This window comes from Danio aesculapii, chromosome 10 (genome assembly GCF_903798145.1).
Source record: "Danio aesculapii chromosome 10, fDanAes4.1, whole genome shotgun sequence".
NCBI classification, from domain to species: domain Eukaryota; kingdom Metazoa; phylum Chordata; class Actinopteri; order Cypriniformes; family Danionidae; genus Danio; species Danio aesculapii.
In genome coordinates this window covers 10,712,492-10,740,169 of record NC_079444.1, presented here as the reverse complement: position 1 = coordinate 10,740,169, position 27,678 = coordinate 10,712,492, and the positions used below count along the sequence as shown (strand labels likewise).

Below are 27,678 nucleotides of genomic sequence, written 5' to 3'. Positions count from 1 at the left end.
TCGCTTTGTTTTATTTACATTTGCACAACAGTTATTGCATTTCTCAAAACATGATTTGTGCATTTCTCAGAACATGATTTGTGCACATCATAGTAGCAGTTTCTCATTCATTTCCAACAAATTGCAGATGCTTTTGGACATGCATCAGTTGGTTTCATACAACTCTCTGCTGTTTAATAACATTATCATTTGCTTATATCATGTCAGTCAAAATGAACTAAACTTGTGAATGCTGAATAGTCATTCAATATAAAACTAATAGTCCTCATTACATTACTTGAGTCATTACATACAAAAATGTTGAACTAGTCATCAAAATCTGTCAAGCAAATTTTATAAAACATTTTTAAATCTTTTTTTCCTGAAAATGTTTTCTAAATTGAACAATTTGATGAATGATTTACAGACCTGTGTATGTTGTAGGTTCAGTTCCAATATGTACTGCAATATTGTTTACAGTTGTGCACAGCTCTACCCCAAGGGGTATTCAGTGTCTTGTACTCATATACCTCACTAAATGCAGTGATGTCTAACTTTACCGTAGTTTTCAAATGGCTGTGCAAAAGAATATACATGAAGTGTCACCAAAATCTGACTTTTTTGCATTGGAAAAAATGTACAGAGTAAACTGTCATCAAGAAAACAGGACAAAGCTGTTTGACTATCTTGTTCATAAACAATGTTGTCAGGAATTTTCATCTTGATGACACATCATTGAAATGAATACCTGCTTTTGAGGAATGAGCTACAGTGTCCATTTTGAGCAAGTGACATGCTTTTGCAGGTTATCAACTAGGTTTTGCAGTTTGTACTAATTGTTTTGAGAAATGCATTATCTGTTGTGCAAATGTAAATAGTGTTGTGAGAAATGCACCAAAGCCACTGAGAAAAACTGTAAACCATTATTATAAATACAGTTAAAAATGACCTTTTTAAATAAAAAGTTCAACGTTTTATTCAGATGAATTGTTGGTGATTGTATGGGTTTTGGCCAGATTGGGTAGCAAAACATGAACAAAGGAAAATTAAGACCTGTTTAAAAAAAGATTTAAGACCAACAGCACAATATTTCAGTAAATGTAAGATATTTTAAGGCTTTTTAATTTAGATTTTGGGATTTAAGACATTTTAAGATCCTGCGGAAGCCCAGTAGAATATTCCTGCTGGATATTCCGAGCCATGAAACTGGTTAAAACTGAAGTATTACTTCACACTTTTGATGTAAAAATAAAATCATGGAAAGCAATCTGACAGCACTTTTTAGTGGAGAAAAAAAAAGATTCTCTAATAAATCTCTCTTCGATCATTCTAAACATTTCCTCAGAAGTTGGCTAATATGTGGATTTACTCTGAAAAACAGTTTCCATAGAGTTCCCCAATCAACTTTGTTTGTTTTTACGTGTCCATTCAAAAGTGGCTCATTGCATTTGACTGTGCATTACTCATACACGCTTGCAAAGTGGCTTTATGATCATTTCATACAAAATCTAGATGTGGCAGGACAGGACAAAATAAATATTTTAAAATGGATACAATAGTGCAAGCGCTTCCTATTAGACTTGCTGTTGTCTATTCTGCTATCATCAGTAATAATCAAGCAGCAATAATACTAAAGAAAAGAGCAAAAACTATAACTGCACTTGTCTGCAAGCTTATGGAAACAGATATATTAATATTGCTGGTTGACAAGAGCTAAAAGGACTTCTATCTATTTGAGGTGTTTTGTGTTTTACTAAAGAAATCTCCGCTGTGGTGATCGAGAGCACTTCTTTTCCTGTTAAACTGAACAGTCACATCATTAATGAAGTAAGCGTGCTCCGGCTCGGAAGGCAAAATGCAGTGTGAAGGCAGGCCGTCGGGGGAGGGGGGACAATCGTGCTTAGGCACGGTTTAAGGCAACCTAGTGTGCGTACGCCCTCAGTGATGTTTGTGGTGTTACTGTCAGTCAGTCATAGTAACAGTCACTGTAATAAGGACTGGGTTTTGGGTGGCCGTCAAAGTTGGTGACCTGGTGGTGCTACAGACTATAGCAAACCGGGAATTACAGGAGTTTTCCGGGAGAAATTATAAAATGGAGAGCTGGCGGGAAATGGGTCTGAAAATACAGTAGACTCATGGAAAAAAACAGGCAGTAGGGCTGCAACAACAAATCAATTACTAAAAGCGTTGGCAACGAATTTCATAATCCATTCGTCGTGTCGCACGACGCGGAGACGTTTGATTATTAAAACAACTTTAGTTGAGCGTGCAGCGGACTGAATGCACTCTGTCGTGCAGTGATGCCAGAAGAGATCAGCGCCTCATAGACAGGACGGAACAAAAAAATAAGCGGAGGTAACGTTAGATACATGATGAGGAACAAAGCAACAGCAGGGTAAATCACTACAGAATCCTGCCTTTGTTCCGTTTTGAAGTGAGGAATGTAATGTCCCTGGTGCTGGTGTTTACTTATTACAAGCTTGACAAGCATGACATGAATAACTTCAAACTGAGCTTTGGTGCGTTGGCTGGTGCTGAGCCAGAGAAAGACATGTCATATTATCACAATTATGCTGTGTATTTAACCACCCAATGCTTATTTTATGTTTTAGACATGTAAATACACACAAGTACTAGTAAAACAATACATTTAGAGATTGTAAAACACACAAGAAAGTCTATGAAAGTCTGACAATTCATTCAAATACAATTTGCTGATGTGTATTATTTAAAACAGATATAAACGTAGTAACAATAAAATGAATCTATTCCTCTCCTAGCTGGCCAGACACTTGCTTGCAAGCATTTTGGGAGTAACTAATGAATTTACGTGCTTAAATCCTGCGTGTTTTGCTTTTATGGATGAGACATGTGCATGGCCGTAAGTAAACATAGCAATGCCCATGTCACGCTATAGATCACTATCAAGATCATTTATACGTCTTTTAAACAACAAAAACACTCACTTATACATTTTTTTAAATTATGAATATCAGTTAGTTGATGACATGATGAGCAAGCATGTGAATATTTTCTATTAAAATGGAAACACATAATAATAGGGATATATCTGTCAGACAGCGCTATTGTGGACACGGAAACATGAAGGGTGAACGTTCTAAAATAATGATCGTCTAACAAAACTCACTTTCAGGGCCAGAGATAGAAGATAGAATCTTTTAAACTCACCAGTGACAGGGTTAATAACAGTAGTAATGCAGCAGTGTTTTAGTTACTTTGCATTGCAAGATAAAAGACATGTTTTTATTCACTCGCCTTTTTTTGGATCATTCATTTCTCAATCTGTTGTCATGTATAGCTACACTACATAAAAGCTTTTCTTACTTAGTAATTTCATCCTGTTTCCAGTCCAAATATCAAAAAATCTTAAATCAAGACTTGAAGAAAAATGGCATGAGAAAACTAAGTGATGCTTAAAACTTCTGTTAGAGATTAGATCTCTTTAAGATTATTTTTCTTTCCCACTGGCAAATATTTAGCTTGTTTTAACGATCACTTAATTTTAAGGTGGGTTTTTTTTCAGAAAACATGACATAATTTCTAATGCTCTTTCATGTGTCTAGTATGTATCTTGATTTAAGATTTTTTTAGATATTTGGATTGAAAACAGGACAACACAATTTTTTTTGTTTTTATTTTTTAAATTTTATTATTTATTATTATTATTATTATTATTATTATTATTATTATTATTATTATTATTATTATAACAGCTCAGGGATGTTCAAGAACAACATGTTTGTGCACTTTCTAAAGATTTTAGTTCTGTTTTTGAATAAAGCTTTGGAAATGAATGCTTTTCTTATTTTTATTAGATTCACTGATTAATCTGAAAAATAATCGACAGATTAATTGACTATTAAAATAATCGTTAGTTGCAGTCCTAGTTGGCAGGTATACTAAATACATTAATTTCTGTGATATGTGACAGTGACAATGCAACATCACATCAACAACCCACATACTGTATGAGCAACTCATTAAGCTAACAAACAAACGCATGGCTTTTATTTTCATTAAACGCGATTTTTACAGACACATTTTGCTCTACAGTGATGTCAGAATGGAATAATGTATTTATTTGCGAACGACTTTTGAATGGCACCTGAAACATTCTATAGAACGTTCTCTTTTATGTTTCAGCTTTGTGCTCTGCCAGCCTTGTCTTCAGACGTGTTAAAGCTTTCCTCCTCGCACTAATGAGGCTTCTGTGTGAATGTGTGTTCACTTCACACTGGGAAGCTGTCCAACGCGATACCTGCAGGCCTTTGACGCTCATTGTGTGTTGTCTGGCTCATGGAAGCAATAAGAGCGCGAGTTTGTGTGTGCGCGTGAGACAGAGCTGGTTCAGCTCAGAGGACACCATTATCATGCTCCACCATGAATCACGCTGTCAGCGGCCCCATTAAAATGAGCTCTGCAGGGACAGCAGCTCAACTATTTTTACAGAGAAGCTCTCATACTGCACGGAAGGTGCCACTTTCAGGCCAGCTTCTCCTCTACGCTCAACACACACACACATCAAATCAGCATTTAAACATACATGAGCATCTTCAACTGCTCCAGTTTGGACTTATATGTTTAAAGGGTCATTTTGAGCTATTTACTGTATCGGGATTTTGGAAAACATGCTAACATGACTGCAGGATGACATATTTTTGACTTGCTGTCTCAATTAGTGCATGATGTCATCAAGAAGGTGGAATTGGTGAACAAAAAAAGTGTGTGTTTTGCTGTCTTGGGTAAATGCTTCTGTGCGCCTATTGGTTAGAATCACAGGTGTGCAGAATTGCATATACGTGATACTTAGGCTGCATTTACACTGCAGATCTTGATGGTCAAAACAAATTTTGTGAATGTATTAGTTTTTTTTGCTGACCTGCTTACATCATCATATAAAAAGTGACTCACATCCGATTGTCTGCATTTACACAGCAAACGGCAAATGCGAAAACACAAGAGAAAGAAAAAAAAAAAAAAAAAGAGCGGGCGCTGACTGACAGCTGATAATAAAAGAGCGCCCTTTTCTCTGTTCCTGTGTTTAATTTGTTTGTAGGGTTTTTATTCTTTTTGACATTGTTTTACTATAATTTATGACAGAAAAGTTCTCATTTGGCCATCTTCTTTTAATCTAGGCCTTTTTAAATCAGTAGGCATCTTAATGTAATGTCCATGGCATGATTTATGCATGTGATGTATGCAATAGTTTTACATTAGTTTATATAGGTTACATGGTGGACGTTGCGCTCGCTCGCTCTCTCTCTCTCTCTCTCTCTCTCTCTCTCTCTCTCTCTCTCTCTCTCTCTCTCTTTTTAACATGCTTAAATACTTGTGCTACATGACAATATAAAAGCCTTTTTTGTCCTCGTGTATGAGATTTAAGGTTTGCGACTCTGCTGAAGTCTGTTCTGAAATGAAAGCATCAGTCTGACGTCATTCACTATGGTTTTTAATGATGCGCGACTCGCATGGACAGGTGAAAATCCAAATCGGAATCCCTGTGATTCTTTCCTGTTTACATGTACATGGGCCATATCCGATCTGTTCCACAGGGGAGAAAAAAAATTGGAATTGAGTCACTTGAACCATGCAGTGTAAATGTAGCCTAGTCTCAGGAGGCCTTGATCTGGATATGAAATAATAATGGGTTTTCTTACCTGTATTGAATGAGATTGAGAAATGTTAGCTACATTGTGTTATAATACAGGGTTCGCACAATTTTATGGACACCAGATTCAAGGACTTTTTAAAGCACCATTACTTTTTAAATCAAGCACCTTTGTATTCATACCCAAGCATAGCCATGAAAACTTAACATTACACTTAATATTTATGTTACAAATGTCTTTTTCAACAAGTTTGAGCATTTTAAAAAGTCATGTTTAAAGAATCAAATTTGTTGAATTCAATACTGGTAACATTAAAATGTGGTATCTGAAATATACAAATAAATGTGCATTGTTTGTCAATGTTGTAGTACAAGATTTAAATTTTGAGGGGTGGGGGTGGGTATTCCGGGAGTTTTCAAAAACGGGACAAAACGGGAGATGGGTCCGAAAGACTCCTGGGAAAAACGGGAGTGTTGGCAGGTATGACGCTTTCATGGACCTATGTTTGTTTTTAAGTACTTTTCAGGCCTTGAATCCATACAGTCTGAAATTCAAGTACTTTTAAGTTCTTTCAAGAAGCGTGGGAACCCTGATAATAATTTAATTTAAAATCACGCTTTGCCACTCTAAACTAATTTTATGTGGTGGTAGAAGGGCCAAATTGGCACAATAGTTGCCGACCCCTGGTCTAGATCCTTAATGTGGGTTTCCTCCGGGTGCTCCAGTTTCCCCCACAAGTCCAAAGACAAGAGCTATAGGTGAATTGGGTAAGCTAAATTGTCTGTAGTATATGTGTGTGAATGGAAGTGTATGGGTGTTTCCCATATGTGATGGGTTGCAGCTGGAGGGGCATCTGCTGCGTAAAACATAACCGGCTAAGCTGGCGATTCATTTCGCTTTGGCAACCCCAGATTAATAAGCCGAAAATGAAATGAACGAATGTTCTACTGTTTAAAAAGATCCAAAGATGCCTTTTTTTGTCAGGACAGCATTAAACACTTCGGACACTATGCCAGATGTTGTCCATTATGACACATTTCACAAGATTAAATGATTGATTTTTATATCCTGGCACCCACTGTTTACAAATTCCCACAACACTCAACATCAAATGAAACGTGCCAGAATCAGGCTGATATCATGTAGGTTTGCGGATGGGACTGGTTCATCACTCTGTTGTTGACTGGATAAAGGCAGATTTAAATGTAAGTTTCTAGTCATTTCTAAATAGAGGACAGAGGACACACTAGATGAAGCAGTTTCACTGGAAGATCTTTTCTGAGTTGATTTCTTGATTAAAAATCATTCATTCATTTTCATTCGGCTTAGTCCCATATTTATCAGGGATTATCACAGCAGAATGAACTGCCAACTATTCCGGTATATGTTTTACGCAGCAGATGTCCTTCCGGCCACAACTCTACTCGTACTGGGAAACACCCATACACACATTCATACACACTTGTACACTACGGCCAGTTTAGTGCATCCAATTCACCTATAGTGCATGTCTTTGGACTGTGAGGCAAACCGGAGCACCCGGAGGAAACCCACTTGAACACGGGGAGAACATGCAAACTCTACACAGAAATGCCAACTGGCCCATGCAGCTGGGACTCGAACCAGCGACCTTCTTGTTGTGAAGTGACAGTGCCAACCACTGAGCCACCGTGCCACCTTGATTAAAAATTCTGAAGTAAAAAAGAAAAATTGAAATGCAAGCACGGAAAAACAATTGACACCAAGACCAGCAATTTTCTATTTCATGCCAACGCTGCTGGAGGAGGACTGTTCGAGACACTGATACCATAATTGCCAGCTGGGATACTGAAACCCTAATCAGTGTGCCAAAATTTCAACCATACGGCTCAAACGGCTGACAGATTTCCAGCCAGGAGCAAAAGCAGAAGAAAAAGACCAGATAAAAATATGTGCATACACCAACCAATAGCGCCTGAGGCTTATGAATACATAAGATGTATCATGTTTTGTCTCTTACAGGCTAATCATCTTTTTTTTAGGAGAAGTTACATGACTGAAAATAAAAACCGAAAAGGTAATCAAAAGAATAATAGTAGAAAGGTCCAAAGAAAATGGTGGTACGTTGAAGGAAATCTTGGATTAGATTACTTGGTGCTACAGTAGTTTTATTTTTTTTCTTCAGGTAAAGGCAGTGCTTAATTTCAGCCAGATCTTGTCCGATCGTGTTCTGTAAAATATCAGATTTTTGCGTTCTGCTTTTCGGTATTTATATTAATTGATCCAGCATTAACTTGTGAGTGGTGAATACCTGCAAGTGTGTGTGAGAGAGAATGTGAGTGCGAGTGAAAGGTATTGTGTGTAAAGGTAGTCACCAGGCCGAAGTTGAAGCAGAAGGCACGGTTAACTATTGGCCTACAACAATATTCTCGACCAATCAGCTTTCTTACATTTACAATCACTCTTATTGGTTGGTGATTATTGTTTTGCGCGCAGTGAGCAGCGATAAAATGAATAATGTCATAGTGGCCTACCTAAAGGCAAAGGCAAAGAGGCAGTCAAGCATATTTTGATTCTTTAAAATCACGAGTAAATCAGACAATGAGCTTGATTAATAGGGATCTTGATCAATAGAGATCTTGAAAAGATGGAACTGCACCCCTGGATCAGGATAGCAGGAGACAGAAGCAAAGAGATCTCAAGCCAGCCAGAAAACAGGACGAAAGATGTAACCATAGGCTCTTCTTGAAGAGAGTCATTTAATTATTATTGTTTAACTTGGCACATAATAGTAAAGCGAACTGAATGTGAGTAGTATTAGTAAACTGAATAGTAATGTTTCATAAAAATTATGCTTTGTAGATAGTTTTTATCCACAAATGACCCATATAAGGCACAAAATAACAAAGACAGTTCAGAAATGTGATGCTTTTTTGGGTTATCACAGTTTAGTGATGTCACGTTCAGGGGAAACTGAAATTGTGTGGTGGGCTTCAATCATGGTGACTTATTTCCTGATTTTGTTCCAGAAATTGTTCATATACAAATTAAGCACTGGGTAAAGGGTTTACACCTTCAGGATTTATCCCAAGGTTATGAAACCGCACAGCTTTTGTGCAGTTCATTCTATATTTTGATGGCAAACGTGTGCTATATAAAATGATGCAGTGTTTGGATATCACAACTAAATGATGAACAATCACATGCCTCAAACTGACAATCTTTGGACAAAACACAACATGTGTTTCTTTGTTTGTGGGTAAAAATAACATCAAACAATGACGTCAAACATGAAAGCGGGAGTGAAGAATTGGTCAATTCTCCTTTTTCATCCTTGCAGCATAAAAGCATAGTCCCTTTAAGGTAAGTCATTTCACTCGGCTGCCATTTTTGAAACGCCTCTCGGGCAGTATGCTTGGGCATTCTGTCTGAATTGAGAAACCTTAAATTCTCCAAAACTGTTTGCCAAGCTTATGATTACATTACATATTTGGAATCACTAATAAAATCCAACAATAACTGTCTCATAAGTTTCATTTCTAAAAGATCGCATCAAACAAAATAAGATTTATTTCAGGGTGTCCAAGCTAATGTGCATGCGCACTCGAAAGGAACGAGATCACGACACCAACCTCAATTATGGCCGCTCTACACATTATCATTTTCTGGATAATGATCGTCTGATCGCGCTGTTCTTCTGAAGTAATTCACAACTTGGTCTTGACTGCGATCTCCTCCAGAAATGACAGCGGTACTTTGTTTACTAGATTGGGGGCATAGTTTGAGTAGTTGTTGTCATGTGGTGTGCGTTTGACAGGATGGACTGTACCTCGCGTTCATTTCATACAGATTTGTAACCAAAAAACTTCTGTTTTCAAGTGTAGTTGGTTCATTTAAAAGTACACATTTCAAGCTTTATGTGGATTCCTCATCAAGATGGCGCCGCGGATGGCCGCTTCGGCGTGGGGTTCTCCAGTGTTTGTACTGTTTTTGTTAGTCTGTCCTGTTTTATGTTTGTCAAACACGATCAGTTACACCAGGGACGAGCTGCTGAACATTCGGCAGTGCACACCAACTAATCAAGAACTGGATTTTGATTTTTGTGGCGTTTTGCGGAACATTGTGGTCGGCGGAGCAGCCGCATTGTGGAAACGCTACAAGACGCGCAAGCGTGGGAAGCGAGCCGGCGCGCTCGTCAGGCTAAGACAGCGCGGCTTCAGAACGGCGCTGCCCAGCATTCACCTGGCGAATCTCCGCTCTCTTCCTAACAAAATGGACGAACTACTTCTGCTCACATGCAAAAACAAGAACTTTAACAACTCTGCTGTCCTGTGTTTCACGGAAACCTGGCTAAACAAAGCCATTCCGGACAGCGCATTAAACCTACCGGACTTTCAGCTGTACAGAGCAGATCGCGATACGGAGTCAACGGGCAAAACGCGCGGTGGTGGGACATGCTTTTACATCAACAGAAGGTGGTGTACGGATGTAACTGTGTTAAAGAAGATGTGCTGTCCTGATGTGGAAGTGCTTTTCATTAACTGTAAGCCGTTTTATTCACCAAGAGAGTTTTCCTCGTTCATTCTCGTCTGTGTTTACATTCCACCGCAAGCACACGTGAGTACTGCGCTGCAACAGCTGGCTGATCTGATCACAGAGACAGAACAACAACACCCGGACTCTGCTTTTATCATACTTGGGGACTTTAATCAGGCAAAACTCACACATGAGCTGCCTAAATTCAAACAGCACATTACATGCCCCACCAGAGGCAATAAAATGTTGGACCATTGCTACACCACAATAAAGGATGCATATCGCTCCGTCGCCAGAGCAGCTCTAGGACTCTCCGATCACTGCCTGGTTCATCTTATACCAACTTACAGGCAAAAACTTAAAACTACTAAGCCAGTATTAAGGACTGTCAAGAGATGGACCAACGACACAGAGCAGGTCTTACAAGCCTGTTTTGAATGCACTGACTGGGATGTTTTTGAAGCTGCAGCCACAGATCTGGACGAGCTCACAGAGACTGTAACATCATACATCAGTTTCTGTGAGGAGTTATGCATCCCTACCAGGACCTACTTGTCATTTAACAATGATAAACCATGGTTCACACCAAAACTCAGACAGCTTCGTCAGGCCAAAGAGGATGCTTACAGGAGTGGTGACAGGATCCTGTACAATCGGGCCAGGAACACATTGACAAAGGAGATTGGTGTGGCTAAGAAAAGCTATGCCAAAAAGCTGCAAAACCAGTTTTCAGCTAACGACCCTGCATCAGTGTGGAGAGGCTTAAAAGATTTCACTAATTACAAGACACCGTCCCCCAGTATCGACAGCAATAAACATATTGCAAACGAGCTGAATGTGTTCTACTGTAGGTTTGACACCTATGACCAGACACCTCACACCCACCCGGACCATCTCCCTACACAGCCATCAACACCACATCAACACAGCCCGGACCATCGCCCTACACGGCCATCAATACCACATCAACACAGCCCGGACCATCTCCCTACACAGCCATCAACACCACATCAACACAGCCCGGACCATCGCCCTACACAGCCATCAACACCTCCAGCCATCTTTCTCTCCCCCCCCTGCTCTTCAGATCAGTGAGGAAAATGTGCGTCAGATCTTCAGTAAACAGAAGAGAAGGAAAGCACCAGGGCCAGATGGTGTCTCACCAGCCTGTCTGAGAACCTGCGCTGACCAGCTGGCTCCCATTTTCTCCCATATCTTCAATAGATCACTGGAACAGCGCAAAGTTCCATCCTGCTTTAAGCGCTCCACCATCATCCCAATCCCAAAGAAGCCAAAGATCACAGGACTCAATGACTACAGACCTGTGGCCTTAACATCTGTGGCCATGAAGTCATTCGAAAGACTGGTGCTAGCATATCTGAAGGACATCACTGGACCCCTGCTGGACCCCCTGCAGTTCGCCTATAGAGCAAACCGGTCTGTGGATGATGCAGTCAACATGGGACTGCATTATACCCTACAACATCTGGACAAACCAGGGAACTACGCAAGGATTCTGTTTGTGGACTTCAGTTCTGCCTTTAACACCATCGTCCCATCACTGCTTGAGTACAAACTGGCCCAGCTCTCTGTTCCTAGCTCTGTCTGTCAATGGATCACCAGCTTTCTGACAGATAGACAGCAGCTAGTCAGAATGGGCAAAATCACATCCGACAGCCGCACCATCAGCACTGGTGCCCCCCAGGGATGTGTTCTTTCTCCACTGCTCTTCTCCCTGTACACCAACGACTGCACTGCAAAAGACCCCTCCATCAAACTCATTAAGTTTGCAGACGACACTACTGTTATCAGCCTCATCCAGAACGGTGACGAGTCTGCATACAGACAGGAGGTGGAGCGGCTGGCGTTATGGTGCAGATACAACAACCTGGAGCTGAACACGCTCAAAACAGTGGAGATGATAGTGGACTTCAGGAGAAACCCCCCTGCACTCCCCCCACTCACCATCATGAACAGCACTGTGGCTGCAGTAGAGTCATTCAGGTTCCTGGGCACCACCATCTCTCAGGATCTGAAGTGGGACACTCATATAGACTCTATTGTGAAGAAAGCCCAGCAGAGACTGTACTTCCTTCGTCAGCTTAGGAAGTTCAACCTGCCACAGGAGCTGCTCGTACAGTTCTACTCAGCTGTCATCCAATCCATCCTCTGCACTTCAATCACCGTCTGGTTCGGCTCAGCTGCCAAAACTGACCTCCGTAGACTACAGCGAATAGTCCGGACTGCTGAACGAATCACTGGCACTACCCTTCCTACACTTCAAGAACTGTACTCTTCCAGAGTGAGTAAAAGGGCTCGCAAAATCACTCTGGACGCCTCACACCCAGCACACTACCTGTTCGAACTGTTACCGTCTGGTCGGCGCTTCAGAGCACCGAGCACAAAAACAGCCAGACACAGGAAAAGTTTCTTTCCTCAGGCTGTCTACCTTATGAACAGTTAAATATTCCCCTACTGTGCAATAAACATGTGCAATACTTTCTCATACGCACTTGTACACAGCACCTTATATCAATATACAATGCAATACTTTCTACATTCGCACTTGTACACAGCACCTTATAACCTGTATATTTATAACAATCTGTACATACAACTCAACATCCAGGTTTCTTCACTAACCACATCTGTTTAATGTTCATCATTTTTTATTACTATTATCTTATTTTTTCAGATTTATTTTGTGTTGTCACTTGTCACTTTATGTACACTGGAAGCTTCTGTAGCCAAAACAAATTCCTTGTGTGTGTGAAGCACACTTGGCAATAAAACCGATTCTGATTCTGATTCTGATATATTTCTTATGTCTGTGAAGCAGGTGTTCACTGAGATTCCAGTGCATTTGTTGACCACCAGACTGTCGTAAAAGCACACGTCTGGTCCGAGCTTTTCCCCGAAGAAACGTCAGTCTATAATGATCACCGATTGGCTCCTGTAATAGTAGACAAGGCTTCATTCGCAATATTGACCGTTACACTATTCCCCATCCATAACTATACAAGTGACATGTCTTGTCTTTGATAAAAGTCAGTAGCAGTTACCAATACTTAATATGATGATATGTAACACTACAGTTCACCTACATTTTCAGTCTAAAATTTAGGTACGTGAACAAATAAATATGACCTAATGTAGTGTTAATCCTATTTACACACTGCCTCAGAAACTTTATCATTGCATCCATAGCAAACATTTCGACAATTCAGAGCCACTGTATAAATGAAAGACAAATTATTCCACTTTATCTCACAGCGACTTGATGACAAACAAAGTGATGAGGAATACAAAGACTTTGGTTGAAAATTTTGGTTGATGGTTGAGAGCCACTGCTGTAGCCTACTGTATGCTATTTTCAATGGTGTGTGTATTCATACTTTTGACACACTGCCAGTCTCTGTTCAGCATCAGTTCGAATCAACGGACACAGTATTTCCTTTTCTTTTTCTTTTTTTTGAAGAAGCGAGAGGGGAACTGCGTGAAGACTATTTTTTCCCCCCACAACGGATTCATATGGGACAAGGTGTCTGGGCATGGCAATTATTTATGGTACCAAAAATGGAAATTGTATATTGGATAATTGTATAATACCACAAACATTGATGTAAAGCTAAAAACCCAGAGTTTAGCACATAAACATCACTTTAAGAACCACGCTGGCTTATAGGTAAATTATGACCAATATTTGTTTAGAATGACCCACGTTAACTAGCTCAACAGATCACTTTTAAAAGAGCTGCCAAACACAAAAACTAAAGCATGCATAAAAATAAATCATGCAATTATTTGGCAGGGCAAGGAAAACATACTGTAAAAGCAATGCACGTTCATCGAGTGCCTCAGTTAAGAGTTTTATGAAGGTCATTTAATTGGATGATTGGGTGTTTTAAGATAGGACATGACAGAGACCGGACCATTTAAAGTGATTTAGAGTTTGGTGCAGCCAGTGTCCTAATAGAGACATAGTGGACTTCATTACAGTGATAGAAGGCCGGAAGAATCTCAAACAGGACCAGCAGGCTGTGCAAGTCAGTGTGTGTTTTCACCTGTTTGTATTCGCCGATGATGGAGCCGTTCTTCTTGATCTCAGACTCAGATTTATCCAGCTCCCTCCGACACATCTCCTTCAGCTGAAAACACAGATGTACACAGTTATAAACCCTTCTGCGTTTTCAACTAAATAGAAATCAGTCATATTACAACGATCCTATATTTAAGCCAAGCGTCCCCTCTGGAGGACATTGATTTAGGACAAGTGTGTCCACAGGCCAGACTGTTCCACTGTCTCAAAACAATCAATTCTAACACACATCCAGCATACTGTGAGTTTGCTCTAGTTCCATGATACTGCAGCATAAACACTGACATAAATATAATAAACCATTACTCATTATGAATTTAACAATAATATAAAACAAAAGTTATTTGATTTGAAGTTAGTGAGTTTTCTTTGTGTTGTTGTATATGTTTCTTTTTGTTGTGGTTTTCTTCTCTCCACTGTCTTTCTGACAGGTATTATTACAGGAGTCGACCAATGACTGTAAAAAATATGGACGACGCGACAGCGCCTTTTCCCATTGATAGCTTTGAAGGCAAAGGGCCTCATGACGGGCACAAACTGTCACAGAAGACTGCTGAAATTGGAGCCTGGGTATGCGCAGAAGGGACTACCAGATGGAGCTGGATGCGGAGCCCCGTAATCAAGCTTCCAACCAAACGCTTGTGTCAACTTTACCACACCCCCCGAACTTCTCATTTGACCGCCCGTATCTGCACTATAACAAAGGCTCGCTAATATAAATATAAGCACTTACTGTACATTTAAAAACTTGTTATAATATACGATTTATTAAAAAAACTTGGTGGTGCAAGCTGTTATAATTTAATATAAACAATATATGTTGGACTGCAGAAATAAACAACTTTTCAAACACTTTAGCATAAGTTAGACTAAGCCATGAGCACAAAAAATATTTCTCTTATAATGGGTTGTTGGTATTTGTCATCTTCACAGTGGTAGAAATAACATTTGTAAAATATGAACAACAACATATAAACAAAACATAGATTTTTAGAAAGGTTTTTATTTTTAATTTGCAATCAGCAGGACCCAAAATATACACACCATAGATAACGATTTATTATGCGGAAAAAAAATGTGCGTTTTAAAGATAAATACAGCAAGACTTCTAAATATCAGCAGAATATTTACACATCCCATCCCTGCACTATATAAAATAATCCTTGTCAATTTGTACAATAAACTTTGCAGTATTAATACATTAACCAATGTCTATCAGTTGCTGCAACAACTCTGTATATTGTTTATCATTTTTTTGTCTCCATTTTCATTTGGTTTATTTGATGTCTTAATATCTGGCAAAGAGGAATTTACATTCATTTTAATGTTTATTAGGAGCTTTCAAATAAAAAGCCAACGATACATGATGTATATAAATAATTTATAACATTTACAGCTTCTACAGATTCTGTTTCTAGAACATTCATATTTTTTATACTTAATAACATGCCGAAACTAAAATGTCAGAGACGTCCTTTAAATGAAATTCAAATAACATGACAGGAAATCAATGTGGACATCGGCTAACATTAGTTCTGTCTTCCTGATTATTATTTCAGACCCATAAAGACAATTACTGCTAGATAGCAATCACCTGTATTTTCCCCATCATGGCTAGGCGTGTAACAGCAAACTATAAATAAAGCCTGATAAAGCACCTGACTTTACCGAATAAACAGTGATCCATCAGATCCTGTATGTCAGAAAGTATAGTTTACTGCTAAACAACTCATTTTATCATGGTAAAATAACACAGAAATTGAATAAAAACACTTCAATCTCTTCACGAAAGTCCGACAGTCTTTTTAAAGAAACTGTCAATCACGATGACACGCCCCGTTTTTATCCCATTAAATTACTGGCTAAAAACATACTGTATCAGCTTAATAACCAAATTGACCAAAACCATCTTTCGGGACATTTTATTGCAAGTGTAATTTTTTTTATAATTTGGGCTCAAGTCTCGTTCATTAACACAGAGAAGGCGGGCTTTATGACTTCTATTGCAGCCAGTCCCCAGGGGGCGATCTAATGGCCAGGAGCATCACTCAAAAGCAGGCACGTGGCACACTTGGCACACATGGGAGCTTGCAGGTGTGTTGGTGAAGTCCATTTAAACCTTGTTTTGTTTATTTGTGAGAATTTAAGTTGTGCTTGTTTGGCGATATTGTCGAATTTAACACTGTTGACTGTTAAACTATTGAGATCAATGTACGGAGACGCATGTGATGAGAAGGGTGCCATTTTGTTTTAAGTTTTATCATGTTTTGTGGTAAGGAAGGAGGTAAGTGAATGTTGTTTAATTTGTTTTCATTTATGTGCAGGTAAGAGCGTTTAAAACTTAGTTAGTTGTTGAGTTTTTGTTATTTTGGCTTTACCTCTGCAAGATTTTTATGTCTCCTTTAAATTTAAATGTCGGATATATTTGACATTACGTTATTTCTCTGGTCTATCATCTTTGTTGTTGTTTTCATCTCAATGGGAGATGAGACTCCGGGCTCCTCATTCATTTTAGAGGTGTCTTTCAGTCATTCATTAATTTTCTTTTCAGTTTGGTCCCTTTATTAATCAGGGGTCGCCACAGTTGAATTTGGCAACCCAAGTTGCCTAAGTTGCCAAACTATCCAGCATATGTTTTACGCAGCAGATGCCCTTCCAGCCGCAACCCAACACTGTGAAACACCCAAACACTCTTACATTCACAATTTAGCTTTAGAGGTCTTTTTTCATGTAAATTTTTTTATTTATTGATAGGAGTCTGGGTTGCTTCATGGAGCCGTGCAAAGTTTAGAGTATGTAACATGCTTTATGCAAGATGTGAAATAAGTTGCTGATGTCCCTAAAGTGTGTATGGGAAGTTTCATACAAATAATGTTTTATATCTCTTTGAGACTGTGCAGTTTTTGTGACTGTCACTTTAAATTCAAATGAGACTGTGCTTTTTCAAAAGAGAGCAAAGCTACAAATGCCTGTGTGTCATCATAGATTAACAAAAAAAAACAGCTCTAATGTTGTGAAAAAACGAAAATGCGAAAAGAATTGTCTCAGAAGAAGGGGAATACAGTAGTTGCGTCCCAAATGGCACACTATCCACTATGCACTTATGCACTTACACACTCAACAGCAATGTATATGAATGTAGTGTCAGCTCAAATGGAACACTAATGGTTTTTACTAAGTGGAAATTCAAACCGTTTCCCTGATGACGTTTGACGGTTGCCAAATAACTAACCAAACTACCAAATAATACCTGCAATGATTATAACGGCATTCACCATTGGTAGGGAGTATAATCATTCTTGAAGGAGAACTTTGTTTTCACAATCCTAAATAAATAAGCTAATCCAACATCAGTGCCCTAAAGAAGCATCAGCAAAGAAGCGGCTGTTGAGTGCGTGAAGTGTCCATCATTCCACACATCATTTTAACAGTTGAATAAGTGCATAATCCAGGTAATTAAAGTGCATTTAATATTTTTAGAATAAAAAGAATATTTTAGTGTGAATGCACTGCACTACATACTAAAATTGGCACAGAATAGTGCATATAGTAAGTATGCGATTTGGGACGCAGCTTAAGTTCGATTGTGCATCCTAAAACTCCACATTTATAATACCTCTTAGATGCTGACAGCATCTTCAGAAGGGGAAAACTCTAATGGCGGACAGCTGCTTCTCACTATGCTAATAAGGGAGAGATCGTCACTAATGGGCGGGGCTTTCCCACTCTGATGACACTTACAAATGGAGAACAATGAAAATGTGTTTCTGCAGACTGTTTTCATGAATTGTGATTATAAAAATACAGAATTAATAAATGTTTACTATTAGAAGCTGATTATATTCACAGACTGTTGCCACACATCTTTAAACACGTTATAGAACTGATTTTTGAGTAATATGTCCCCTTTAAGATTATTAAATCGTTTGATTTGTAGTGCATCATTTCATTTTTTTTCTTACTAAACTAACAATTTTGTTTTCTCCATAGGCATTTCATCCAATAAAGCAGAATTAATCTGGGATTTTGAGTCTTGTTAAATGTGGTTTCATTAAAAAAAAAAACGCACGAAGCACACAAAGACAATTTCTTTTCATAAATGATTGGCAGATCACGTAATCTTTAAATTATGGATAATGTAGTCCTTCCCTGGGAATTTGCCTGTTTTCTTTGTCACTGTTTTCACAAAGATGAAATAACATGCATAGCTATGTCTGTCTTTGAAAAGTATAGTTCACCCAAAAATGAAACTTTTGGAAAACCTTCCCTCACCATTTACTCATACTCAGTGGTTCTAAACATTTATGAATTTGTTCTGCTTAACACAAAACAAGATATTCTGAAGATAGGTGGAAAAAACAGCCATTGACATCCATAGTAGAAACTATATGAAATGGAAGTTAAATGGCTTTTCCCAACATATTCAGCACATCTTCCTTTGTGTTCAACACAGTTTGGAAAGTGTAGGATGAGTAAATGATTACAGAATTTTCTATCCATTTAATTGTATAAATAATTAGACACATATTTAGCTTTAAGGTGATGTTAAACCATTTAAAATTATATATTTTTTTATTATATCAAAATATTATTAATTACATTTTAATATAGATTTGTGTTAACAATGTTTAAATTGTGATTGGGCATGGTAAAGGTGAAAATATTACAGTACAACACCATTCTGAACTTCTCAATACTTTTTAAAAAACATCCCACATTTTCACGATGCACCTCATGATACTGAGAAAAAGAGTGAGCCAAGCTGCAATTCAAAGAATGAGCGCAAATAAAGAGTTTTGATTTGGTGACACTTTGTTAGTCAGTGCACCATTCCCATACAGTATGCGACTATGAAAGTCTCTGCCTAAAAGTGAATGTGTTTTAGGAAGTCTCTGACCTGTGCAGACTCTTCCTCCAGTCGTCTTTTCTCATCTTCCGACTCCACCAGTTTCTGTTTAGTGATGAGAAGCTCTTTGTTAAGCGCGTCTGCTTTCTCCTCAGCCTATGAGGAAAAACAACACACACTGAGTTTTAATGTACATACCAGAAGCCACAGCCATGTCAGAAACTAAAAAAAGAAAGAAATCATTTTTAAAATGGGCTCAAAAGCTTACGTTGTCCAGATCTTTCCTCAGGGCGATCTTACTGCTGACCAGCTCGTGAGCCAAATCGTCATTTTCCTGCTCCAGTCGCATGTTGGCTTCCTGTAGCCGCCGGTTTTCTCTCTAGAGAGCAGATAGAGAGTGTGAGCGTGTGACTCCATCAGTGTCTTGTGACTGTCACTATAATGGTTAACTGTGCTGGGAATACAAGGAACCTTGGAGAAGAAACCTGATTAAAAATTGACCAGTTGGAGGGAAATATGTCAGAAAGCAATTAACACACCACTGACTGGACTTTCAGTCCTCTGGCTGTTGGATCAAGAGTCTCTTTATGACATGAATAATAATGCAACATAAAAAGAATGTGCGCTTCTAAAGCATTTCTACATATTTAGTGAAGGAAATACATAGAGTTAAAATGCAATACATTTACCAGTGATACTAATTACAATACCATTAAAACCATACTATTGGATAGTAATTTATAGTTATTTACATTAACATTACAGGTATCAAATTTAATATATAATAGGTAATGCCTAAAAAATAACACAATAATAAATGAAAATGACCTTTAGCAGATATACAGCGGGGAAAATAAGTATTGAACATGTCAACATTTTTCTCAGAAAACTATGCGGAAAAAATAATTTTTTTTAAAGGTGCTGTTGACTTCACAGGAATTTTCACAGGATATTGGTAACAAGGAATCCACAGATGCAAAGAAAACAAAAGTTTACAAATGAAGTTATGTGTAATAAAATGAAATGACAAAGGGAAAAAAGTATTGAACACATGAAGAAAGGGAGGTGTAGAAAGGCAGTGAAAGCCCAGACAGTAGCTGAAATCTCTCAGTAGTTCTTCAGCAACCCTCTGCCCTTCATCAGTGTAAATTAATACTATCTGCTTCAGTCCAACGTCTATATTACCAGAATGATTCAGATGAATACAGGGTGGACATTTCAGCAAGACAATAATCCAAAACACAGTCGAAGAAACTCTCAAATATGTTCAGAGAAAGAAAATCAAGCTGTAGAACGGCACAGCCAATCACCTGACTTGAATATAAATAGAAAATACAAAATAAAGCTTATATTTGATTATTGTATAAAGATGGTTTGTTCTGTATTGAAAACAAATATAGCTTAAAGGGGCTAATAATTTTGACCTAAAATGGTTTTTAAAAAATTAAAAACTGCTTTTATTCTAGCCAAAATAAAACAAATAAGATTTTCTCCAAAAGGAAAAATATTATCAGACATACTGTGAACATTTCCTTGCTCTGTTAAACATAATTTGGGAAATATTTAAAAAAAGAAAAACAATTCAAAGGGGGGCTAATAATTCTGACTTCAACTGTATATGGAATAATTTCTATAAAGAATCATATAGAAAATATTAATTTAAAAGAGAGGTTTGTGAGGGGTGTACTCTTATAGGTGGAGCACTGTATATTCTTTTGTGTTTAACAGAAATGAGAAACTCATAACGGTTTGAAACAAGTAAAGGATGAGTAAATTACAGATTTTTTATATTATTTTATGCTTAACCGTATCTTTAAATAACAACCCTGTTTTAGTGTTGGCAAAGCGGTCATGTATTGTTTAGCTCTGTATTGTTAATCATTTTAACACTATTAATATCATTGCTAACTCTATTGCATTTAAACTTCACTGAAAATGTACAGCTGCTTTAGAACCACACATAATGTTTATTGCATTACCATTTGGCAGAGTTTCACACCAGAGTTTGCTTATTGTAGAGTTAAAAAAAATTGTAAGGTGTTATTCAGATTTAGTTTACTTTAATAACTCATCTATTCTTTGTCAGATTCATTACATTTTTTAATGAATTACTCTTCAAGATATCTTTTTAACTTTAAATCCGTGAAAGCCCCCGATTTACAGCAAAACACAAAAAGTTGTGATTCAAAGTTCTTTTAAGATATTAAAGTTCACTCTCCAGCAAACCATTTTCAATGTACTTTGATTTATGTCTTTATTTGTGATCCTGCAAACTTCTAACAGCATTGTATTTTCTGTGAACTGTAGTGCTCTTTTAATGTGTGAAGTGTGCTCTGTAAATGTAAATCTCCAACCCTGACGGACAGGTACAAATGATCACAGTAATTCCTCATGCACGGGTCTCAGGCTAACAGTTGACTGGCAGGCCGCTGATATCAGAAATCCATCTGGCCATTTTTTCATCATCTCTGAGCCCAGCGGTGACCTCGTCTCACATCGCTGCTCATTATAAGCACAAAGCGCATATGCTAATAGCACCAGATACAGGATGGGGATGGAGGAAGATGAGTTTTAGCTCGACGCAGAGTAGAAAACCAGCTCTGATTGAGAGGGAGAACCAAATCTCGGCCGAGATTAAACGCATATGAGCAAACGCACGCGCACCCAAATGGATCATGTAAATATTCATATGCACGCAGTTATGAATGCAGATGTGTATATCCCGGCAGAGATGCACAGACGGATGAAGGTTAAAGTCTACCTCATATCTCTCGATCGGCGCCTCCTGCTGTTCTTGCTGCTCGCGAATGGTGTGATATTCCTTTTCGTACTTCTTCAGCTTCTTCTGGCTGATCTGTCAAATATTAAACACAAGTAAATGAGAAATTATTTGAATGTGGACAGACCAAAACAAAAAACTCTAACCCAGGAACACTGCGTTTTAATGTGTGAAAGATCTGGTTGCGTGAGAAAATAAAATTAGTTAAATATTTTTAAACATTTTAAATATATTTTTTCATTTTCTTTATTTGTAATTTGTTTGTCTGGAATGTTCATCTGTAATTTAAAGTTTCTATTTATTTACTGATTTTTAATTTACACACTTCACAAAAGCAATTCCAATATTAAAACAGTGTTGATAGTTGTGTTGATAGTTTTGCAGTGATGCTGCAATTATAAACAACATATGTAATAAAACTAAACACATAGACACCATATTGACATTACTTTTTTAAAAACATTTAATAATTACTTTGGCATGTACAATTGTTGGATAAATCTATCCTGCTTTAGTTGAAAATAATACTAATAAAAAATTATATATATATATATATATATATATATATATATATATATATATATATATATATATATATATATATATATATATATATATATACAGTATTAATATATACATACACACAGTTGAAGTCTGGATTACAAGCCCACCTGTTTATTTCTTCCCCAATTTCTGTTTAACAGAGAGAAGACTAGATTGACTGGATATTTTTCAAGAAACTTTATACAGTTTAAAGTGACATTTAAAGGCTTAACTAGGTTAATTAGGTTAACTAGGCAGGTTAGGGTAATTAGGCAAGTTATTGTATAATAATGGTTTGTTCTGTAGACTATCGGAAAAATAAAGCTTAAAGGGGCTAATAACTTTGACCTTAAAATGGTTTAAAAAAAAAATGAAACTACTTTTATTCCAGTCGAAATAAAACAAATAAGAATTTCTCCAGAAGAAAAAATATTATCAGACATACTGTGAAAATTTCCTTGCTCTGTTAAACATCATTTGGCAAATATTTAAGAAAGAAAAAAATTCAAAGGGGGGCTAATAATTCTGACTTCAACTGTATATACGAAAAGTAATACACAAAGGTGAAGGTTGAAGAGGCCTTTGTGTGATGTTACTGGCAAAATATCGCACGGCTATCAGCCAATCAGATTTAAGAACTAGACAGAACTGTTGTATAAATACATACATACATACATACATACATACATACATACATACATACATACATACATACATACATACATACATACATACATACATATATATATATATATATATATATATATATATATATATATATACATACACACACAATTTATGTGGTTTTCTGAATATATACCTTATATTGTCATAAACATAAATATTAGAATATTAAAATATATTATCACTCTGCTTCTCTGAATTTATACAGAACTGTCGAATTTATGTACAGTATAAGTTACAGTAAATAAATTATATAAAAATGAAAAAAGTAATCGGGCAACGCAGTGGCGCAGTAGGTAGGGCTGTCACCTCACAGCAGGGTCACTGGTTCGAGCCTCGGCAGGGTCAGTTGGGGTTTCTGTGTGGAGTTTGCATGTTCTCCCTGCGTTTGCATGGGTTTCCTCCGGGTGCTCCGGTTTCCCCCACAGTCCAAAGACATGCGCTATAGGTGAATTAGGTAGGCTAAATTGTCCGCAGTGTGTGAATGTGTGTATGGATGTTTCCCAGAGATGGGTTGCGGTTGGAGGGGCATCCGCTGTGTAAAAACATGCTGGATAAGTTGGCGCTTCATTCCGCTGTGGCGACCCCAGATTAATAAAGGGACTAAGCTGAAAAAAAATGAATGAAAGAAAAAAAGTAATCCCTTACTTTACTTTTTTTGTGGAAAAGTAATGTAATCCCAGTAGCCATTACTTTATAACTAATTCCACCCAACACTGCAGCCAATATATATCAGCTCTTCCCCAGACTCTGCCCTGAAGTGCACCAGACTTGTTGATAGTCAACTAGAATAAATTACAGCTAAGCTTTTCTGACTTTAAAACTAGCCAGACTCACCGCCAACACAAATAAAGCTGTGACTCAAACAAGCCCACTCATTTAAAATGCTACCAGACTGATGCATTTAAAAGGATTTCTATTCATGTACTACCTGCACACTGGACACAAACACACAAGCCGTGCCACATTTATCCACCTGCAGCCCAATACTACCCTATTTTCATGCAATGACCCAATTTCTGAGAGACTGAGTGTGTTTTGTGCGCACAGAACCAACCATTTTTCAACAGAACGCCGAGAGCCGCAGGTACGTGCGTGTTTGTAAATGAGCTCTATTTAGACTAGCTGTAGGACACAGAACCGGGTCTGTTCCATTTTTAATCCGTAATGCTTCCACAGATGAAATGAGATCCATATAAAAGCCCTCCATGTCACGAGGGCTTCATCAGTCAGCGTGTTTTCGGCGTCACTCCTGGGAACAATTAGACCTGGCTATAGGGAAACGAAGTGTGTCTGTGAGTGTAAAAGCTCTTTTGATCATGAAGGGTGTTAAACTGCGGTGTGTGGTGTCAGTGAAACCGAGGAAGGGGCCGTTTTAGGCATCAGATTTTTGAATGATGGGCCCCTCGTTTTGAAATGGCACACAAACACAGCAGTGAAAGTGAGCTTTCAGTGTTGTGATGGGATGTTGAGACTTCGAGGAAGAGAAATAAAGGCTGGTTTGTATTTAGGTTAAAGGACCGGGACTCAAAAAAACATGAGCAATCGTGTTTTGATGGAACTTCGAGGAACTAAAAGAGAAAACAAACATACTTTAAGTGCACATGCAGACAGAGAGGAATAGTGGTGTTAAAAAAGAGCCAGACTATATTAAAAATATGGAGATCAGCGTATAATTTAAAGGGTTATTGAGGCAAATTTTTAACTTATGACATTAAAAGACTATTCAAGAATGACAGTGGAGACCCAAAATATTATTTAAATATTTATCATTATATTTCAAATCACTAGGTTTTTAATAATAAAACATATAACAAAAGTTAATATGATCCCCATTTTTTACAGTACAGGACAGGATAAGCATGTCATGTCATGTTTTACATGAAACTGTTGTGCTAAATGAAAATGGATATATCAGTGTTTTGGTTGTGTGAATCGATAGAAACTAATGAGCAAATGTTTCAAATATATTTTAATTTGTATCTTTTAAGATGAGCGAAGGTTAAAGTTTTGGGAGGACACAAGAATAATAAATTTACTCATTCATTTTCTTTTCGGCTTAGTCCCTTTATTAATCCGGGGTTGCCACAGCGGAATAAACCGACAACTAATCTAGCATATGTTTCACGCAGCGAATACCCATCTCTGGGAAACATCCATACATGCTCACACTCATACACTACAGACTATTTAGCCTTCCTAATTCACCTGTACCACATGTCTATGGTCTTGGGGGAAACCGGAGCACCCGGAGGAAACCCACACGAATGCAGGGAGAACATGCAAACTCTACACACTCCATCACTTTAAAATTTCAAATAAAAATTTTCAGGAATTTATATCTTGGTATAATACGTAGCATGCTTAAAGAAATTTACTATAATTTTTATTAATAATTTTAGCTTCACTTTTAGCTTATTTTAATAATCAATTCACAGTATTGAATTCCATTTATGCAAAAAAACATAAAAATTATGTAGAAATGTTCAGCTAATTTGAATAAAAGATAAGGACAGAAGTACTGAAAAAAAAAAACAAGAGCGATTTAATGTCATCTCTTTTTTTCTCCTGCAGTGTCCTCTGCTGGACAATCAGGAGACTTTCATATTACCACTTTTTCATATCTAGTATTTTTAGTAATAATTTATTTAGATTAAAAATAAATAAATAAAAAAATTAAGCGATGACCATTTTAATTGTGTTCCTGTCATTTTTCTATTTTTTTTTTGTACAAAAAATGATAATGGGGTGGCAGCAAGAAGGTCGCTGGTTTGAGCCTCAGCTGGGTCAGTTGGCATTTCTGTGTGGAGTTTGCATGTTCTCCCAGTGTTCGCGTGGGTTTCCCCAGGTACTCCAGTTTCCTTCACAGTCCAAAGATATGCAGTACAGGTGAATTGGGTAAGCTAAATTGTCTATAGTGTATGTGTGTGAATAGATGTTTCCCACTGTTGAGTTGCGGCTGAAAGGGCATCTGCTGCGTAAAACATTTGCTGCATAAGTTGGCGGTTCATTCCGCTATGGCGACCCCTGACTAATAAAGGGACTAAACTGAAAAAGAAAGTAAATGAATGAATGAAAATGACAGTTTCTGCTATATATAATTAGATTTTCTCTGTGTGTCAATCACTTTTGGCACTGAATAATGTTACACATAAACATGAATCTGTTTTAATTCAAAATCTCTCAGGGTTATTTTCATGTTTATCTGATATTGTTTTGTTAGAAGTTTCATTGTTTCAGCTAACATGAGTTATAAATTAAGAATTATGCAATTTAATTTTAATGGTGTAAGCACTCATAATATCTCAGATTAAATGTTCTTATATGAATAATTTCATGATTCAATATAAAAATTGTAAGGGAAAAAAATATTTTTTAGGAATTAAAAATCCTAATTGCACTTATGCCATGACAAAACATGAGTATTAAACCTGTCATTTTTGCTGATAAAATAAAGTTTAATGCAAAAATATTGTTTTGACTATTTCATAAAACATAAATTCTTCTGGTCGCAACAGACTTAGAACATGAGAATAAAAATTAAAGCATTATAAGGATTGCAGAAAAAACACTTAAGACAACCAATACTAATAAAAAATAAATAAGTGTTTTCATTGTAATTTTTTCCTTTCTGTCAATAAATTTGATGATGATGACATCAAGCACTAAACACAGAGAAATGAACAGATCTGATTTGGGTCACATCACTAAACATATCCTGCAGACAGCTTGGTTACCTTCATACTGCATGCTAACTCCATGAGCTTCTTAGCATTCTCCTCAGAGCGATAGCGCTTGGGCACAGGCACTCGGAAAAACTTCAGCGCACCCTCAAAATCTGTCTGCAACAGGTCATCTTTAGACGTCTGTGGGGAGAAAGAGAGTGATCAAATTGTGATGTTGAGTTATTGATGGCATAAATAAGTATTCTCTGCCTCTTGGTAATAATGACAGATTCACTGAGGAACATCTGATCATGCTATGGTGTAGCTGCCAATTATATTGTGTACATCCTTTTTAAGAGCAGGTCAAATGGATTTTTGAAAAATATAGTATTTGCAGTTTGTAATGTAGCTGTCTTTCATTATAAACAGTCTGCCTTATAAAAAAAAGTTAACACAAAGATCTCTGGAATACTTAATTCTGACTGGTCAATCTGACATTACAAGGTATGTTATTTCCAGATAACAACTGGTTAAGTTATAAGACATGTTTATCCAGAAACTTTGAATTATCTGGACTATTAGTGAATACAGTCATGTTTTTATTTATACGATTATTCAACACAATCTCATGGCAATTTGTAACTTTTTGATTTGGTGGTGAATTCGTATTCATTTGTATGACCTTAATCATATTTTTTATTACGATTTGTTGATCCCCAAGTTAGGAGGATTAGGGGTGGGGCTTGGGGGCATGCCTCCTTTTAAAAATCGTACGTTTTCATACGAGTGAAATTGTAATATATAATGTATTAATTGTATTGTATTTGATCAGCAACTTCTTAATAATTGCAGGTTTAATACGACCATGTTTTATCATGATATTGCTGCAATTAAGAATTTTTAATTCATTAAAAAAATCCTATGTTTATTCCCAAAAA

At 37.3% G+C, this 27,678-nt stretch overlaps 1 protein-coding gene across 2 annotated transcripts in view; it reads right to left on the bottom strand.

The window, feature by feature from the left end:
* Positions 1-27,678, bottom strand: part of LOC130236497 (rab GTPase-activating protein 1) — a 158,178-nt gene that overhangs the window by 6,564 nt on the left and 123,936 nt on the right. For both annotated transcript variants that reach the window (XM_056467219.1, XM_056467220.1), the window contains 5 exons: positions 26,813-26,941; positions 21,831-21,923; positions 19,338-19,448; positions 19,121-19,225; positions 14,189-14,272 (listed from right to left, as the gene is read on the bottom strand). In XM_056467219.1, the coding sequence (XP_056323194.1) occupies positions 14,189-14,272; positions 19,121-19,225; positions 19,338-19,448; positions 21,831-21,923; positions 26,813-26,941 (522 nt within the window). The remainder of the gene's footprint in view (positions 1-14,188; positions 14,273-19,120; positions 19,226-19,337; positions 19,449-21,830; positions 21,924-26,812; positions 26,942-27,678) is intronic.